The 18,986-nt window shown below is 33.9% G+C and overlaps 1 protein-coding gene and 1 long non-coding RNA gene across 3 annotated transcripts in view; both read left to right on the top strand.

Annotated features, from left to right (window-relative positions):
- LOC117322981 (sodium-coupled monocarboxylate transporter 2-like) overlaps positions 1–18,986 on the top strand; it is a 30,537-nt gene that overhangs the window by 3,179 nt on the left and 8,372 nt on the right. The window contains exons 5-16 of one of the 2 annotated variants that reach the window (XM_033877954.1): positions 138–218; positions 2,660–2,733; positions 3,106–3,243; positions 3,962–4,097; positions 4,667–4,755; positions 5,350–5,462; positions 6,396–6,466; positions 6,992–7,078; positions 7,809–8,044; positions 8,308–8,411; positions 9,739–9,848; positions 10,081–10,730. In XM_033877954.1, the coding sequence (XP_033733845.1) occupies positions 138–218; positions 2,660–2,733; positions 3,106–3,243; positions 3,962–4,097; positions 4,667–4,755; positions 5,350–5,462; positions 6,396–6,466; positions 6,992–7,078; positions 7,809–8,044; positions 8,308–8,411; positions 9,739–9,848; positions 10,081–10,155 (1,314 nt within the window). In that variant the 3' untranslated portion in view covers positions 10,156–10,730. Of the gene's footprint in view, positions 1–137; positions 219–2,659; positions 2,734–3,105; positions 3,244–3,961; positions 4,098–4,666; positions 4,756–5,349; positions 5,463–6,395; positions 6,467–6,991; positions 7,079–7,808; positions 8,045–8,307; positions 8,412–9,738; positions 9,849–10,080; positions 10,731–18,986 lie in introns of those variants that run through there. The other variant, XM_033877953.1, reaches the window with a different exon arrangement.
- LOC117322982 lies at positions 11,209–17,866 on the top strand. Its single transcript, XR_004531628.1, has 4 exons — positions 11,209–13,268; positions 14,548–14,599; positions 16,420–16,487; positions 17,785–17,866. It is a non-coding gene; the product is annotated as an uncharacterized LOC117322982 (long non-coding RNA).

The raw sequence follows: 18,986 nt of genomic DNA, 5'->3' as shown, positions 1-18,986 counted from the left end.
TCCAATCTGTTACCTATGTGGCAGTTCCTTTCGTCACACTTTTTTTTATTAAAAGCGTAATGTCTTTATGAAATATATCAGTCTTGTATATGTACATGGACATGTTACAGTTTGCAATGAAATATTTGCTGTTTCAGGGAGGAATAAAGAGCGTAGTATGGACGGACGCCTTCCAATTTGTCATGATTTTCATTGGATTAATAGCGGTTTCCATTAAGGTGAAATACATTTAACCCATCTTCCTATAACTTTAAGCATTGAAAAAAGATAATAACAGTTATCCATTATCGTTTTGTTACACAGGTTTTCATAATGTGCCTTCAATTTAGCAGAAAACATTTTCCTTTTCAGAACACCCGGCTTTCTGAAGTGATCACAGTGTATATATTTATTTGTGTTTTACTCTTGGCTTTACACATGATAGAATTTAATTAGTAAAAACGGAACTATTATTAAACACTTAGCCAATAAGAATTTTATACACGGGCAAAATGTCTTTAGGTTAATTTCATGTCAAATTCATGTCAATTTCCTGAGAAAATTTTCTGCTCAATTTGACCTAAAAAGAGCAGGATAGTCATTTCATGCCGAGAAATTGACCTGAAATCCACCTGAAAAAAAATTCATGTCAAATTCAGGTTAGTTTCAGGTCAGTATTTTTTCAGGTCAAATTTGCCTCAAGAAATTTTACCTGTGTATGCCTTAAAAGATTGTAATATTAAACTAAATAATTGTCTGTCTTCATGTTTCTTTGAACTGTGTCAGTTAAGCAACCATTTACTGTTTTTTTTATATCATTCTGAGCATACGCGAAATCATTGATATATTGATGCTTACTGAAGAAGTAATCTTAAACATCTTCCATATGGGAATATTGAAAGGACATTAGTAGCAATTTCCAATACAATTTGAGAGGTAGTTACAGTACAGCTAAATATGAATATCATCACACTGCTGTTTTGTCCTCCATGGATTCGCCAGTAATGCTTTTAATTATGGCCAAAAGTGTTGAGGCTTAAGAACTAGTACAAAAGGTCAAAGGAAATGTCAAAATCTAGGTTGGGAGATGCAATTTTCCAATAATTCAATAACTACATAGTTGTAAAGAGAACAAGCGTAGTATTCAAATGAATTGAAACGGGACATGCATTTTATACGGTAAAATATGTATTTGTACACTCTGGGACCGACACATGTTTATGTTACATGGGGTAATGCATTCTGCTCACGGACCTCAGCTCATTTGAATGCGGATTTCGACTTTCTATTACAATAAGAAGCTTGACCAAGTAATATCAAGAAGCTTGAGGAAGTTTTAATATACCTGCACTATGTAGCATGATGCATGTACATTCATATTTCGATAATTTATAACAACTTGCTTACAAGTTCTCACCCTCCCTAATTAAGAATTGGCAGTCACGTTTAAACACGTGCTATCAGCAAGCAAAGGAATTTTGATCATGTTATGAATAACGAAATATGTAGCTGCAATTAATTTACCCCGTTTAATTCTGATATACATATACGGATTACCATTGTCTGTCAAGGAAACGAACAATCTGTAGACTAACAATAAATGAAGCGCTATTTTGAAAACTCATTTTCATTAGAATTTGACCAAGCATTATCTTTGGAAATGCATAATATACATTTCCACGCTAAATCTGCGGAAGATATGTATGGTCTGTTTTACTGACAAGATATATAATTTATATATCATATACACAAGAAACATATTCAGTTTATATTCGTTTTGAAATCAATAGTTTGATTCGATATATAAGCAAAACCACCCATATGTGTTGATCTGTCGAGTCGGATCGCCCGAGTTTCTTGCGCGGAGGAAAATATCACGAGTTATTTTCATGGAAAAGGGAATTCCCCTTAAAAGTAGTTCCGGCTAGTATGGTGATACAACATCTTGTATCACACATGTGTGATACAAACCGACAGAAAACATCCATCGAAATTTGTTGTATCACTATTGTAAGATTACATAGGTATGTGATAAATTCATTTATATATATATTAATTATCTGCGAATTTGCCTACCAGTACATTGTTGAACACCGCGATTAGACAAATAGATTGCGAAAAGAGAAATAGAAGGTACATAGCAGAAATAAAAGCATATGTATCTAAACGAAACTCATCCCGAACTAGTGGTTTGTAATCAGAAATCTAAAAAGTAATTTGGAAATAGCAATCGACATGATTATCGACATTGAACACTACACAACAATTAAGAATGATGCGTTGTATTTTAACGTAACCGTCCCTAGATCCCTGAACTTGAAATCGAGACCTCTATGTGTTCTTACAACTGATATTTAGGAGAATATCTAATTGCTGCTGGTTATGGCAATGAACAGTCGATGTCGACACGTAATCGAAATAATTGTGCTAACAACATCAATGAAATAACGGCAAAATGTAGCAAACTATAGATTTACTTGTAGATGTAAGAGAAGCTTAGAAGACCAGGCGTTCAAGACGCTTCATCGACGACATCCGCCTGAAAATAGAACACTTTCAAACCAATGTCACGGGAGACTCCTTCAGAAAGCACATTTGTATCTCTGAATATGTAGTTATTAACAAGAAATCTACATAGATATATTACATTTTGATAATATTTCTTTTCTTTCTTTAACAGGGCAGCATTCTCATGGGGACACGTTACTCAGTTATAGGCATCGCGACGGAAGGAAGAAGGCTTGAATTTTTTAAGTAAGTTTTTATGTCTATTACTATTTCTCGACGGAAAATCTAAAGCGACCCACCCACTAAAATATTACTATCTCTTCGTTGCAGTTATCCTAAGATCGATTATAGAAGGTGATGACATAGACTTATACGTTTAGGCAGCCTTTTCGCAAAAAAAAATATCTCGTCTTAGTTTGATTTTAACTTTAAGAAACTCCTTAAGTTTTAATTACCAAAGGGAAAGCATCACTAAGGAGAACAAATCGTTTTCCTTTAATTCAATAATGCTTTCCTATGGAACATATCAAGTTAATCAGTTTAGTTTCCTTAAACAATAATTTTTTTGTGTTGTATTCAAATGTGATAGTTATTCACACGTTTTTGTCGTTTTTGCAGTTTTGACCCGGATCCTCGATCCCGACACACGGTCTGGGGAATGCTGATAGGTCTAACGTTCGCTTTTGTCCCAAACTGGTGTAACCAGTCTAGTGTACAGAGAGTCTCGTCTCTCAGAAGTCTGAAGGCTGCTAAAAGGTGAGTTGGATGACATGAGTTGGAAAAAGACAAAAAGATAAATACAGATAGAGTGATCGAGTTGATGTCGATTTAAAAAAAAATGAATCTACGGTGTAGCTGTTTGATGTCATTTATTTCATTTCATTGAATGTACAGTATATAACTCTCATTTTTATTGAAAGGTATTCTAATCTTATGTACCTTTTGTAAAATACTTCCCTTAATGTTTAACATATAAGGTTCTCACAAACAACTGTTAAAATGATAAAATGTATTCAATGATTGATAATTGAAATAAAAATATAGATATAACCCAAACAACAAAGATATGAATCATCCACAATTTCTATTGATAAAATATATGTCCGAACGATGATTATATGTTGAGTGTTTGTGCCTACAAGTACTAACATTAATGCCGAAATGCACAAGAAAAAGAAGTATCGTATACAAATACCTTGTGTCTTTGTGGTAATAAGTGATACTTCGGGTCGCATTAAGAATTTTCAGGACTTAATACTCGAAGAACTTTGGTTTATCTTGAGAGTGAAACTGCCGTATTAATGTTAAGATTATAATTTTTACTACTTGGAAAAAATACATATTTTCTAGTAAGTTTAATTTTGACGATCTAAATTATACTCAATCGAAGGAATGTCCCTTTAAGCAATGCCTCACAGATAAATATACTGACGAAAATGTATGCTGATTCCATGCATTTTGTTTCCTAACTTAGAGCGTTTTGGCTCCTTGGACCTATTGTGATAGCATATTTTGCATTTCTTGGATATTTGGGAATTCTTCTTTACTCGTATTACTACACGTTGGAATGTGATCCAGTCCAAGCCGGATTCCTTAGCAACTTCAATCAAGTAATGGTTACATTAACATTGTGAAATGCGTTAAATTATAACAGTCATTTAGTTTCGCATTCCCAAGAACTTTCGGACATAGACATGTCAGGATATATACAGTAGCAAGCAATGTATTTTATATACTAATAACGAATATAAAAAAATTGTGTTAATTTGAAAGCTAATGTTTGATATTCAGTGGTTTCTATATAGCTAAATTTAGGATACCAATGTGATGTTGTAATATTGTATGTGGTGCTCCGTTTTGTATTCTGATAGTGTCTTCAATTGCATTTTCAGTTGTTGCAGTTTTTGTGTTTGGTGTTGATGCCAGCTATTTCAAACAAGCCGATGTTGCATTTTATACTTACAGTTAATGTCGTGTTTTGAATTTGAAACTGGTTCTTTATCTAGTATTTAAAACATATGCCATGCTCTGTATTTGAAGTTGGTGTGATGTCGGGTTTTATATTTAAAACTGATGTCGTGTTTTGTATTTGGAGATGATGTGTTGTCGGGTTTATATTTAAATCTGATACCGTGTTTTGTATTTGGAGTTAATGCAGTGTCGTGTTTTATATTTGAAGTTGATGCCGTATTTCGTGCTCGATGTGTTGCGGTCACTCCCAGGTCTATCTGGTATTTACATCAGCTGTTTGTTTAGCGGCGCTCTCAGGTAACACTTTTGACAGCGATAGTGACAATACAGTTTACACAGGTTGTAATCATCTAAAAAACTGTGAAGGTGACAATTCATACATGTGACGTAGATCAACATAATGATTGCCAGACCTTTCAATATCACTTATATGATTCTTTTGTATACTTCTATAAAAAGTTATGATTTAATAATATCATACAATTAATGCCATTGCCTTGTGGAATTTTGGCAATAATCGAAATAAAAATAAGATGACACAGATTATCGACACTGTATATTAATCAAACTCAAAAATCGATAAAAGGATGAAAATTAAAAAAAAAAAAAAAAAAAATGGAGATAACTGAAAAAGTAAAAGAAGAATTAGATCATGTGTTCAGGTAGGGTAGCGCCTTCTGCCGCATCGAGAACTTCCGGTATAGATAACCAGGTCAAATCCGTGTTTGTCATTTTATCAAAATAAAAGGTTATGATATATTTTCATTATTTTTTGCAACGTGATTCGTCTGATGAAACATCAATTTCATATACTATATACATAATGGTTAAATGCACCAACCTTCTATCAGAAAAAGTTTGAAAAATGAAGTACAATTTCATTCTTTTCAGCACACTTTCTTCTGGAATCAACTCGTTAGCTGCTAACACCGTAGAAGATATTCTGGGAGACTGCGTAAAGAAATCGGAAGTTATTTCGCAGACAACTGCAGCAAAGTTATTCGGTGAGTCATATATAATCATTATGTGTCAGAGGTGTGGCAAGTTAAAAGTCAATGAGAAATGGAATTTTACTTTCAAATTTGTTTATAAAAAAAGCAAAAAAATGTTTTTGTGTAAGCATGTTACCATTTGAGGCATATTTATGCTTATTTCATGTATCATTTTCGAATTTGCATACCATCTATACCAGGAAATAATTCAAGATATCACTTCAAGTCTTTCATTATCTGCCGCATGACAAAAATAGTATCACCAACACATATGCTATGACAAGCGAACACATTCGTTGTATGACAACTCCAGATATCTACCACAAATAAAAGTATATGCATCATCTCACATACAACCATTTATTCTCTTTCGAAGATCAATTAAAATCCAGATTTCAATACGCAAGCGCCTTTTAGTAAGCAATGTTCCTACTAGAACATGTTCAAGCAACACGCAGTCGTAATATGAATTTCAAACATCAGCTTTTTACCACAAATAAGCATTTGCATTGATTGCGACTGAACGGTTCCTTTAGATCATCTGTATAGGGTTAGGTATAGGACCCACTGACACCATTTTATTTTTCGGTGTACTAATGGACTGCGCGATTTTATGTCTTCTCGGCTTCTTACATTGTTATTTCCGTTTCCTGTAAGGAGTGTTCATATGACAATGATATCATTTTCTGTTGTTCAAAACAGTGGCATGAACAATTAAAGATATACGTTGTTGGAATAACGTACGCCTACCACCACACTACAGAAAATCAGAACTAAAGCATTATTACATTGTTGTTGTGGGTTTGGTTTTTTTTCATTAATTCTGATTGACAGGTGAAATACCAAAATGACATACGATATATAATTGTAATTAGATACATAAAAAAATTATCGGGAAATATCCTTCGGAAATTCTTCGACTTTAATATCCCATTACTGTTGCAGTAATGCTGTACGGACTGGTAGTCGTTGGACTGGCGTACGCTATCAACTCCATGTCTGGGTCGATCACTCAGGTAAATATAGAGCATCCCCTGTAGAATATATGACAACAAAGTATAGGTTGTACTTGTAAGGGTCAAACAAGGTAGTATTTCCGTACTCTCAGACCAAATGTTCGTTGGTGTGCACAGTCGCTACACAATTGCCAAAATTGCAATCCGTATAATTTCCTTTCCTTGTATTTCACTTTTATAGTGTCTTTTAATTACCTTTGTATCATTTACGTTGTAAGTATTTTATTTTCGTAATAGAACCTATGACGTGTTGTGATGAAATTGTACACATACCACATATTCGGCTGTATCTCGTAATGGCATTTGAGGGTAGTCATTTATATTCCCTGTAGTGTTATTGCAACACAGGGCATAACGCTTACTTTCAGAAAGTTTTTATTTTTATTTTGTATATTTTTTTTATTGGTAATTGATACGTATCTGTAAAACTGTAATCCAGAGAAGGCAATGTTTCGTAAAAATTAGCATATCCTGTATATATCGACCCAAATAGAAAGAAATTTAGCAGTTACAATTTTCCGGCAGATGGCACTGTCAGTATTTGGAGCTTGTGGAGGACCGTTGGCTGGGCTCTTCTTTCTCGGTGGAATGATACCAAAAGCAAATTGGAAGGTGGGTATAATCGTATTACTTAAGTGGACATATTCCTGATTTAAGAAAACAAATCTTCACTAAATTATACTATTTATAACTTGTTTTGATGCAAAATACAGTGAATACTTATTAAAAAAGACTGATAGCATGCATGCAACCCTAATTGTAAACAAAAGCATAGTGTTTGATAGTTTTTTTTTTCTTTCAATGAATTCTAAATATATTTCTAAAAATAAAATCGTTTTTATCTTTTGAGCTGTAGTTTCTCTAATGAGACTTTAATGTGTAGGATATACGATGAAAATCATTTCGATTGCATCAACATACTTAAATTCAAAAGGGCGTTTACTAAATTGTATTGCTGCCTCTTTTCCATGTCAGTTTGTACTTCGATACTTGACTATAGTGAGATAAATGACCAATCTGGATTCAGTGTCGTCCAAGGCGTGTACCTGTACAAGTATTGTGTTCATTTTTGACTAATCATTTTTTGAGGTTCTGGTATATTGTACCATAACGTGACAGATTAACATATTTTAATCAAAATGATTTGCATATCATGTGCTTTGTACTTCATAGTATATTCAGACAGGAAACCAGATTATGCAGTTTTCCTCAAAAAAATATTGTCCTTAAATATTAATATGGATACACTTCACCTGTGGTAGTCTACAGAAAATGATATAATATTTGTGTAATATTTGCAACGCATCTTGTTTTCTTTCTAACAATATAATTACCATTCCAGGGAGCCATTAGTGGCAGTCTTATGACTCTTGCGTTCAACATATGGATGGCAGTTTCTTCTCAAATGTATGGCGCGAAGCCGGTAAAATTACTGCAGAATCCTACGAGTGGGTGTTTCCCTGGCAACCTCACAGTCACAATGAACGAGTCAACGATGCATACTTATAACACTACAATGAAACTCACAGTCTATAATGTAACGGGACACTCAAGCTTCATACAAACCAGTCCGGTCACGTAAGAAAAATAGTTGTATTGATAACATCAACATATCCGTTCAAAGAACATGATTTCCTCCCGTCGTAATTTGATTTATCATAGAGTTGTCTCTCTTTGATAAACTCTTCATGCCATTGTCTAATGCTTCTAATGCAGATGTCTATATCGATAGGAGATAACCAAGTTGTGTTCCTTTCCCCCCCCCCCCCCCCCCCCCCCCCCCCGGATTGATGCCAATTTAAATAAAAGTATAGTACATATTTCCTTGATCAAACTTGTAGTCCGGATGACGGATTCTTCCTGTACAATGTGTCCTATGTCTGGTACGGTTTTATCGGATTCTCCCTGACTCTGATCATTGGCACCGTCGTCAGCTTGTGTACGGGTACGTATAGTACACTATATTTTCTGAAATGAGAATGAATATCATTTTGCCGTCACTTCAATGTTATGGTTTCTGTTTATTTGGTCTACTATATATATACAGGGCTGATTAATAAATTGTGAGCCCCATAATGGTGGATTTGAATTTTGCCGGACAGATTGCATTATTTTTCAACACAATCCCCTTCTGTATCTATACACTTTTGCAAGCGGTGTTTAAGGGCCTCAATGCCACTTTTATAGAACTCTTTTCTTGACTGTTCAGAAAGTCATCCACTGCATGTTAGGGTTAGTGTAAGGATGCCTGAAAGAGCTGTTTTCAGTTCTATAATAGATGAAAGTCTGATCGAGCGAGATCAGGTGAATAAGGCTGATGCTCAATCACTCTAAAGCTACAATCGTGAATGTCAGCAATGGCAATGACACATTCCTTCTCCATAACCCTAACCGATTGCTTTGTCCATTTTGCAAAAGCAGCTCGTCTTGTTTACTTTAGAATGCTACCTCGTCGATATAAACTGACCAAATGAGACCAGTCCTTGGGTACACAGCCCTATATAGTCGGAGAATAGTAGGACTTAAAAAGAACATCCTTGAGTACCTCCTCCAATACGAGGCTCACAACTTATAAATCAGCCGTCGTAACTCTCATTCGTATTGGAATATGTTAATATATTTTCTCTTGTACACTTCTTACATCTGTAGATACAACACGAGCTGGTTTCATTAATTTTGAGTCAAACATATCTTTAATAACAAATATCCTTTGGCATTTCATGGAATATCATTTGAATCATATTTCAATCGTGTTTTAAAAGTTGTATTCACTTGCTTGTGTTCTACTTTCCGAAAGCATATTAGTGTCAATAAGACCAAATATAGTTGATTGATACACGTTATAACGCGGAAAAAACGTTAATACGCAAATTGGTTTTCGTAATACTTAATCCTTTGCTGTATTGCTTGTCTTTCTTTGGTGTTATCTGTTCAGATTATATGGTGTTTTACACCTTAAATATTTTGTCTGATATTGCTTATGTTGTAAATATGATTCAATCTTTGTATGTTTGTAAAAATAACAAAATTCAATGTATCAATATAAAAATAGAATTAATTATTTGAAAATATCTGGAAGTACATCAACTATCTACCAGAAAATGTCCCTGTGTATGTAAATTCAGGTAGGCATATTATGTACAACCCATATCAATTACTCTCGGCTGTATAAAAGAGCGAGTAGTATTTAGTGGATTTTTTCTTTTCAAAAAGTTCTCATTTATGAATTGTCAGTGTTTTTTAGGAACACGAATATTACCACTTACTTACAGGCGGTGATGGCGGTGAGCCTGTAGAAGATCGCCTCATCTTTCCTATCTTAAGAAAGATATGTGATGTGAAATCTAAATATCAATATGATGTAGCTGAGATGGAAGAGAAGGTAGGGTTTCATCCTTTTTTTAGGTTTTTCTATTTTCTTTTCTTTGTTTTATTTTGTTTTTCATTTTTTTATCAGTATCATACTGTCATATATAATAACATATCTTATATATTGCATGTAGATATACAAAATAATTAAAATGCACGATATTGTATGGAAATCAACAATGGATATATACATGGAATTGCAATCCTGATATTCAGTCTGACGATTTCTTTGTTGTGATTTGTAGACAAGGAATGGAAGTACGACTGAAAGCATGGGACAAATCATATATTTCCGCCGAGACGACGAGGACGATGCATGAAAGAGAATCACCGATTATTATGAACTGGATAATATATCTCATCAGAATTTCAGTTTACCGGCCTCGTTTATGCTTCTTCCTGTGTCATTTTTCAAGCACATCACTTCCAAAAACATGCGAAACAATCCTTTCCTCATCATCACTTGCACTGGAGAGAAAACACCGAGAGTTATTTTATTGTTACATTATCCAATTACATTGAATGAATTTCTCCATGTGTTTTTGTTTTCTACATGATGTTGGAGGACATCAATATTTCTCAGAACTAAATTATTAGTGCAATAGTCTGGTCTTTAATATGGACGATCCTTGCCTTCAATATGTATAACGCTTCCTTTTTCTATCTATGTTCTGTAAAAATAATGGTTATATTATATTCTTAGAAGGAAATGCAGACTTATTTGTATGATGGTTTAAGAAAAAAAGAAAAATGAGGAAACAAACGCGCTGCTTATCATTATATTTCAAAAGGAAAAACTATATGGCGATCGATAGCAATCGTGACTTTGAGCTGTAAGCTGTTATGGAGGCTTAAACTTGGGATTGCCTCTTTTAGAAGGAGAGAAATAAAGTATTTAATTTGAAATAAATGTTCTAGTTATCAAGAAGATTTTCAAAATTGCAATGATTTTGACTGATGATTCCTTTATATTAGACAAAGCTCATCGTTATATCAACCCTTAAAATGAAATTTTCACTTCATTGTTTATCTCTTGCATGACGATCATCAGTTCGATGACCAATCTCATTGGTATTTTGTTTTAGCATTACAAAGAACCCACCTCGACGGTGGTAGGGCATCCCTAATGCGAACCCCACAAATATCGTTTCGCAGACAAATTTGGACTCTACGTTGCCCAGTCCAACCAGTACACGAATTATTCAAGTAGAAAATTTGACCAAATACACATCACAGATGTATATTCCTGTATTGGTCCTGTGATTTCACGTTTGGAAGTCAAGATCGCCGCCAGTCGGACAACGGTCTAAGGTCACTCAGATGTCAGAAGAGAAATGATCGCCCTGAACCGGGTACTTCCGATTTATCGTTCTCTCTTGAGTCAGACCACTTGTACGATAGAACATATGATAAAGTTTTAATTGAACTGTTGTCATATTGCAACATTTTCGATCAACGCTTTCGTACTGCGCTTTGTTTTCCGGTTTGATATACACTAACATATCCGTCTTCACAAAGCACTGGTTCGTTATCATGAACAATATAATTCTAAAAAGTTAGATGTAATCTTTATTGTATCTATTTACATTACTGTTTCTTTATCATACACTGAATCTGCATACAATTATGTCCAATCTGGAGCTTTGCCTAAACTGCTCAAAGGATTAAGCCCCGAAACATTTCCTCTATCTCAATAGTAATTCAACTCCTGTCTAATGCAGACTCTGTATATTCTGTAATCCTGCCATGTTTTAAGGTCGTGTTCCTTCTTTACAGTAGTAAATAGAATCTATGTAATCTTCGTTCTGGTCCAGTGTGCAGCGGTGGCTTCATGGGGTCCTGACGAGTGCTGAAACAGTCTTCATAGGTATACAGGTAAATCATCAGTTGGCCATGCATTGTTACTGTCAGGGTGACACGGTCAATATTCCTGGATCGAATCGAATTTCGAATAAAAAACAAACAAACAAACAAACAAAAAAACAAAAACAAAAAACAAAACAAAACATGAGCGGTATTTAACTCTTTTGAACGAAAAAAGTTTGAAAGATGATATCATTATAAAGATTAAGGCGATTTCTATTTCAAAAGTAAATAGACCTTTTCAAGAAAATATCAAGTTAATAATTGTTGATTTTGTCCCAGTTTATAATGTAATGATGTGATAATAAATGTTATAGCAGTATTCAATTTAACGTCTTTGTTAACCTATTGTGCATTATAAAATGTACACTGTCTGAACAGTTACAGTTCTACATTATTACATATATAACTCATACATATGCTATCCATATTGTACATGTATTTACATAAAAGGAGTCATTCTACAATCCGGAAATCTCTACAAAATAGACTAAATGGAATCTAGTTTAGACAGTGAACTCTATGTGTTACGTTTTAGCGCTGGTAATATTCCTTTGTATTCACTAAATATGCCAGAAATGCCAAGTAATAGAAGGGTGTTAAATGGACCAGACCACTCACTACGCCGGTCCATTATCCATATGTGACATACTTTGTGTATGTAAATGTGACACATTTATAAAGGCGGGTATAAGACTGTGGAGATCTCCATTTAAATACAGTTGACTCCCCATTTAAACAAGATGGACCTTACATTCGTTCCCGTACCTCGTCCACACATCGCCGACTATATCGTTATAGCTATTTTCCTCTGTATCTGTATGGGAATTGGCGTTTACTATGCCTATCAGACAAACAAGAAACCAACTTTGGAGAATTATTTCCTTGGAAATCGACGTCTGTTTCTTTTACCGGTGTCAATGTCACTTTTTGTGACGTTCATGTCAGCCATTACTCTCATGGGTGTACCTGCCGAAGTGTACGTTTACGGAATTATTGGAACATATGTTTTCGTGGCGAACATTTTCTCTGTGATGATAGCTAGTATAACCATAGTCCCCCTACTGTACCCTCTCCGACTCACCAGCACATACGAGGTAAGTTGTTGGTTTTTATGAAGTGAGCAAAAGTATAGATGTAGGATTCTCATAGAATCATGTTTTTCACAATAGTTTATTTTAAACTATTATATTAATTTCTACAGAGAAACCCTCAGGTGAAGAGTGTATATCAATACAAACATCAAAATCAAGACATGTAACTAGCAAAACCGCATTTCTAATTCAAAATTGATGATATAAGGGAATGATGTCAACGACACTTATATCTGCTTTATCAGTGACACTCGTCATATGAATATATGTCACGTTCAAATAATGTCATGTTCTCTAAATTAATCAGGGATAGTGACAAATACACCACGATATATTATTGAATACTTACTACCAAAGACTACAAGTCAGCACGTTTAAGTACTATTCCAGTATTTCTATTTGTACAGTACCTCCAACTTCGATTTCGTTCGAAAGGTGTTCGCATTTTGGGAACTATGATTGGAATGCTACAAACGGTATGTATGAAAGGTTTTTATTACTCAACATAATTTTTGTGTGAAACATGTTAACTTATCTGTTTGAGTGCATCTATAAATTGCTTTCTGATGTATTATTTTATTGCATGATGGTTGGCATGTATAAACCAGGAAATAGATAACATTAACGTAAAGAAAAAGAAAGAGAAAAACAACATGTAGCACGCTCCGGCAGATATTCACTCAAGGTCATCCCTGATTTTGTAAACCCTATGGTCTATAAGCAAGAAATTACAGTATATGATTCTAAATAAGTTTGAAGAAAATGCATTTGAGTATTTAGCGTTTTAGTGTTAGTTTTTGTAGTCAGCATTGGATCTAAAATGAAAATAAAACTCTATATAGTCAATAACAAAATAAATTCCACATAAATCATGATAAGCTCTTTGATACCTCTTAAATACATAAGTTTTGAATACACATTGATTGAATGATTTGATGTAAAAAAACACACTGAAGTTTGTATAATAAATACAAAGGTTCAAAATACCGAGACATCAATCTCCCATTACAACGTCTTACCGGTGACAGTAATGTATTTACAAACCATAAACCACATACGCATAATGACATTACCAACTGATCCCGACGACCCACTCATACTGTAAACTTAGTATCATATGACGAGGTTATGAACATTTCAAAAGAAAATTGTTAATTCAAAGATTTTTTCAGCATTTTACAATATATATGAATGTTATAGAAGCCTTCATGAAAGCTGGACATTGATATATTTTCATTGAAAGCATCACCTTAGCTACATAAGATTTCGAACACGGGTACGCAGCTATTCAACCGTAAATAATATATAAAGTAGTCCAGTTTTTTTAGTGTCTCAGCACTATGGCTATGAGTTGGCAGATAAGTGACCGTGAAATGAATCTAATGTACCTGTGATTTTTTTTCGTTCATAAAACTAGGCAGAATGGTACCGTAAATTTAACGCTTGCTTGAAAAGATATAAAGGATAACTTCATGCAATAAATTACATTCCTTTGTGCTTTGTTTTGTGTTTTGTCCCCTACAGAGCACTGTAAAGTATCTGTAATCGATAAACTCAGTTAATTCATGTGAAAATCCAAACAACGGCCGGGTACTATGCAATTACCTAGCCTACATAGGAAGAACAGCGTACAAAATGCAAGAATATTCACGAAATCTGTCAAAATCGTTGTTGGGCCATACAATTCTCCCTATCTTTATCATAAAACCTGTTATGATGGTATTTCATTAAAGGAATTTATATTCTCACATACAGGTCGCCTATATGGGAGTAACATTATATGCACCGGGATTGGCCCTTCAAATTGGTATGTCGAATTATTCAATTTTATTAAACTTCATATAATGTATCAATTTTTCTATGCCGCTTTGGTATGTATGTATGTATGGTGTGTATGAGATTTGCATGCGGCAGGAAGCCGGATTACTCAAGGTCAATAAGGGGTCGGCCAGATGACGATACAATTATCGAATTTATGTCGCCTATGTGAAAAGCTAGTGCGATCAGTGAACAGGAACATGATGTTTCAATTGGTATAACAACTAAAACTATAATTTCTCCCTTTATTCACAAAGTTTAATATCTACAATTGTAACTGTTTCTGACTCGATAATCAAGGTATGAGCAGGTATGTTTATTTCTCAATAATGTTTAATGTAGAACTTGACCCTTTTCGCCGCGTATGAATATATGTAACTACTGGCGGACTTCTTTCGAATACCTCATTTTGATCTTTAACAACGTGCCCTATTTCCATATCAACATGAAATAATTTATTGTATTAGTTAATAAAACATCTGTAAAATCAATGAAAATAGTGAAATTTAATGTGAATAAGATAAAATATGTATTCAGTGATTTTTTTTTTCTGATGTCAACGGCTTTTGCAAAATGACGTTGTATATAGATAACTTGATGCCAAGTATATTTTAAAATCACAAAAGGATTATGTTTGTCTTTGAAGTTTTGAACGGTTAAACGAAAATAGTTTAATTATAAGCATTTCACTTTTGTTTTGTTGAGTTCAGCTTGAAGCTGTCACCTTCAGCTGTTCAGTGTTTTGCCTACGCCTTAAACACATTAATCATTGATATAGTAACGGTATCCCTCACGTGAGTTCCCTCAAGAAAATCGACAAGTAGACATTCACAGGACGTTATGTTTCCATTCGGTATGCACATATACATGTAAAGCAGGCGACTTACTTTACAACATATCGGGTAATATCTCCATATAAGAATGCATATATAATTAGGAGGATGATTATAAATCAAATAAATCATTTGTTAGATTTTATCGCCGTGATATCTTTTCATTTAAGTTCTGAAATGTCGCTGTTATCCAATCGTACATTTATCCTGTTACCATTGTGGACATGAAACTACATTTTATCCGCATATCTACACGTATCCCACTCCAGATAAAAATGCAACCCTTTTCTCAAAATATGCTTTAAATCTATATATATTACGACATGGTTATGCTACCAAAATATCGTTACAAATCATTGATACCAATTACATTGTAAATAGATAAAAAGTCAGGATCATTTGGTCATTTGGCATCTTATAGACACTTAATCTAAACACCACCATTCAAAAACATCTTATCTTATTACAACATATATCAATATGACGGGGTGTCTAACGGAATGTTTTTATCTTCATGAGCCATGTTGGTCGTGGTAGCTATTGGCGGTTCAGTACACTGATATTCAGCCATAATTACTTCGTGAAATCAATACTGACATTGAACATTCCTTCAGAGGAACGCAAGCACAGCCTTTCCAAAGTCAATATAATCTTGAAAAAGCTTTGATATGAAGAAGAATTGAAAATATCGTGTTCATCTTATCACCCCAGCATCCTGGGTTTTTTTTTGGAGGGGGGGGGGTAGGGAGGGGGGGTTAATTCTATAATTTTTTATTCTATTTTTTTTTTATTTTTTTTTATTTTCATCTTTTTGTTTTTTTGTTTTGTTTTTATTGACTTCGAGTTTCGATTACTTTCGGTGTGCTGAAACATTATTATAATATTGATTTGTTTTGTTAAATATCAAAGTGTTTAAATGTTTGGTTGCTTAGCCTAGGGGAACAGATATTTAATTTTAAAAAGTAATATGTTGCAGTGGCTGGAATACCTCTCTGGCTCTCACTCGTTGTTATCGGCCTAGTTGGCACTCTATACACAGCAATCGTAAGTATTAGTGTGTAATGACATCGAAGTAGTTTCACAAGCTTGACTTGGTCTGTCAATAACATTTATTTCCCTTCGATAAAAGGGGCTGCTATAGCTCAATCGGTTAGAGTGTAGGTCACGTAACTCAGGTGTAGATGCGTGATTCGTTGCTCCCTACCCGCGAGCTTTGGATTTCTTGAGAAGCTGAGAAACGGACCGCTCTGTGCTGTCCGTGGTTGTGTCCTTGAGCAAAACACTTGACCCTAATTGCTCTGGCTTGCGGCGGGACTTCTATATGTTGTTTAGTGAGGTAGTCATCAACTAATAAAAGATAAGCTCTGCCTCAAAATGACTCTGGCTGATTACGTGGCAATAAACCAAGCAAGCAAACATTCTTACATACTCACATACTTATTTCTAGCAGAGTCGACTAGAACAGACTTGATGGAGTAAAGTGTCTTGTTCAAGGACAAAGTGCCCATATTGGATTCGAACTAGCGACCGTTCGATCACCTAGCCACGCGTCCTACTACTAGGCAGCATTGCTCCTCCCCTATTCCTTCATTTGATACCAAGATTACAGAATATTCTGAAACGTTAGTTTTACAGGCAGCATTTATTTTGAAATATTTATTTTGAAAGTAATAACGGGTCGAGACTGACATGATGTAATAATGCTCTATAGAATTATTGTCTTTAAAACAACATTGAAATATGTATTCCATGTCTCATATATATGGTTGAACGACAGGTAAACATCTAAAATGGTAAAATATTTGGAATTACAAATCACATTTGTATCTATATTTCAAAATTCAAATAGAAATTATGGTTCACCACCGTCACGATTTTATTGATTTGAACAGGTTTTTCATTTATTTCTTCTTTCTTTAAAACATAACAACAGTTACCGCATTCCATTTTCATGATTTTAAAATGTTAATATATTGAATCTTGATAATACCAAAACTTAGAAGATATCACAAGTGTTATGTGTAGAAACGTATCAATATCAAATTTTGTATTTTTCCATACATGTTACATAAATTACATCTTTATACGGAGATGCAGACAACTAATTACAGTTGTATTATCATGCTACTATTAAACGTACACTAGTAATATAAAGCTTAGTTGTAATACCAGCGGTTCAGTTTGGTTTTCAAATTACATAATAAATGTACTTCTTGGAAATTGACCATTAAAATAACACATGTTTGACTGCCTTTGCTTTTATGAAAATATATGTATCAGTATTTTTTTTAATATTGTATTTCTAATAATTTCATATTTTGTAAAATTATGTTGATATCAGGGAGGAATCAAAAGCGTGGTGTGGACAGATGCGTTCCAGTTTATAATGATATTTATTGGATTGGCAGCTGTAATTATAAAGGTAAATTCCTTTATTTCCTTAAGTCAATAGATTTTACCTAATTCATCTTACTATTGCTTGAAATAAGTGTGCAATATGGTTAAAACACCATATAGAATATAGACATAATAACGAAAATATCATTATAACTCGGAATGAATAAAACAAGGGCAAAACATGAACAAAAAAATATACATAAATACTTTTGGAAGTGCAGGGAATGTAGGAACAAGTGTTCTGAACGATAAAAATCGCAAAATCAGTTTGAAAACATCACCAATAACAAGAACGAAACATAAACCTTTTGACACGTGCCTCGTTCTCACAATGTAGATAATCGAATCTGCTATCCACAAATACCCGTATTTGTTACCAGTGAGCAGTGTTAACATCCCTTAAACTCGATATTTAAATGTCGAAGTAACAGCCCGATATAGCATAACATGATCGAAGTGACACGTCATCAATTGGAAGATGTGGGCATCTGGATTACAAAGCATATATATCAATATATAGTTCAGTTTGATAGATAAAGTCTTTGTGTATAGTTTGAATACATGAACAAAAAAGACCGACAAGGCAAATAAATCTAATGATCGTTTTCAAACTTATGGTACAAATACAATCTAGAACCAGAGCTATAGCTTGTGTTTGGATATTTTGTTTTATCAAGGATAAAAAGGAAAGGTAACAAATTTAATGTACTTAAAATTTTTTTTAAGATAACCTGTTAAATATTCTTAGGTAAACTGTTAATATTTCTAAGATGACCTGTTATCACTTTTAAATGTTCTTAACATGACCAGTTAAATATTCCTAAGATGACCTGTTCATATTCTTACGACAACCTGTTAAATGTTCTTACGATGACGAGTTAAAGGTTCTTAAGATAACCTGTTAAATGTTCTTCTGAACAGGGCACTACAATTATGGAGTCACGCTACTCTGTAGTTGGGATGGCAGCGGAGGCCGGAAGACTTGACTTTATTAAGTATACACGTGTTCACATTTAATATTTACACAATCAATATCTCATTAAACATTTTATAATTTATTTCTAAATCCATAATGAGATAAAAACAAAATGTCGCTAATAGTACTAATTCCTGAAGAGGCAAATTACCTGCGTACTGTTACACCGA

The sequence above is a fragment of the Pecten maximus genome, chromosome 3 (genome assembly GCF_902652985.1).
Source record: "Pecten maximus chromosome 3, xPecMax1.1, whole genome shotgun sequence".
In the NCBI taxonomy this organism is placed as follows: Eukaryota; Metazoa; Mollusca; class Bivalvia; order Pectinida; family Pectinidae; genus Pecten; species Pecten maximus.
This window is presented reverse-complemented; position numbering and strand designations above follow the sequence as displayed.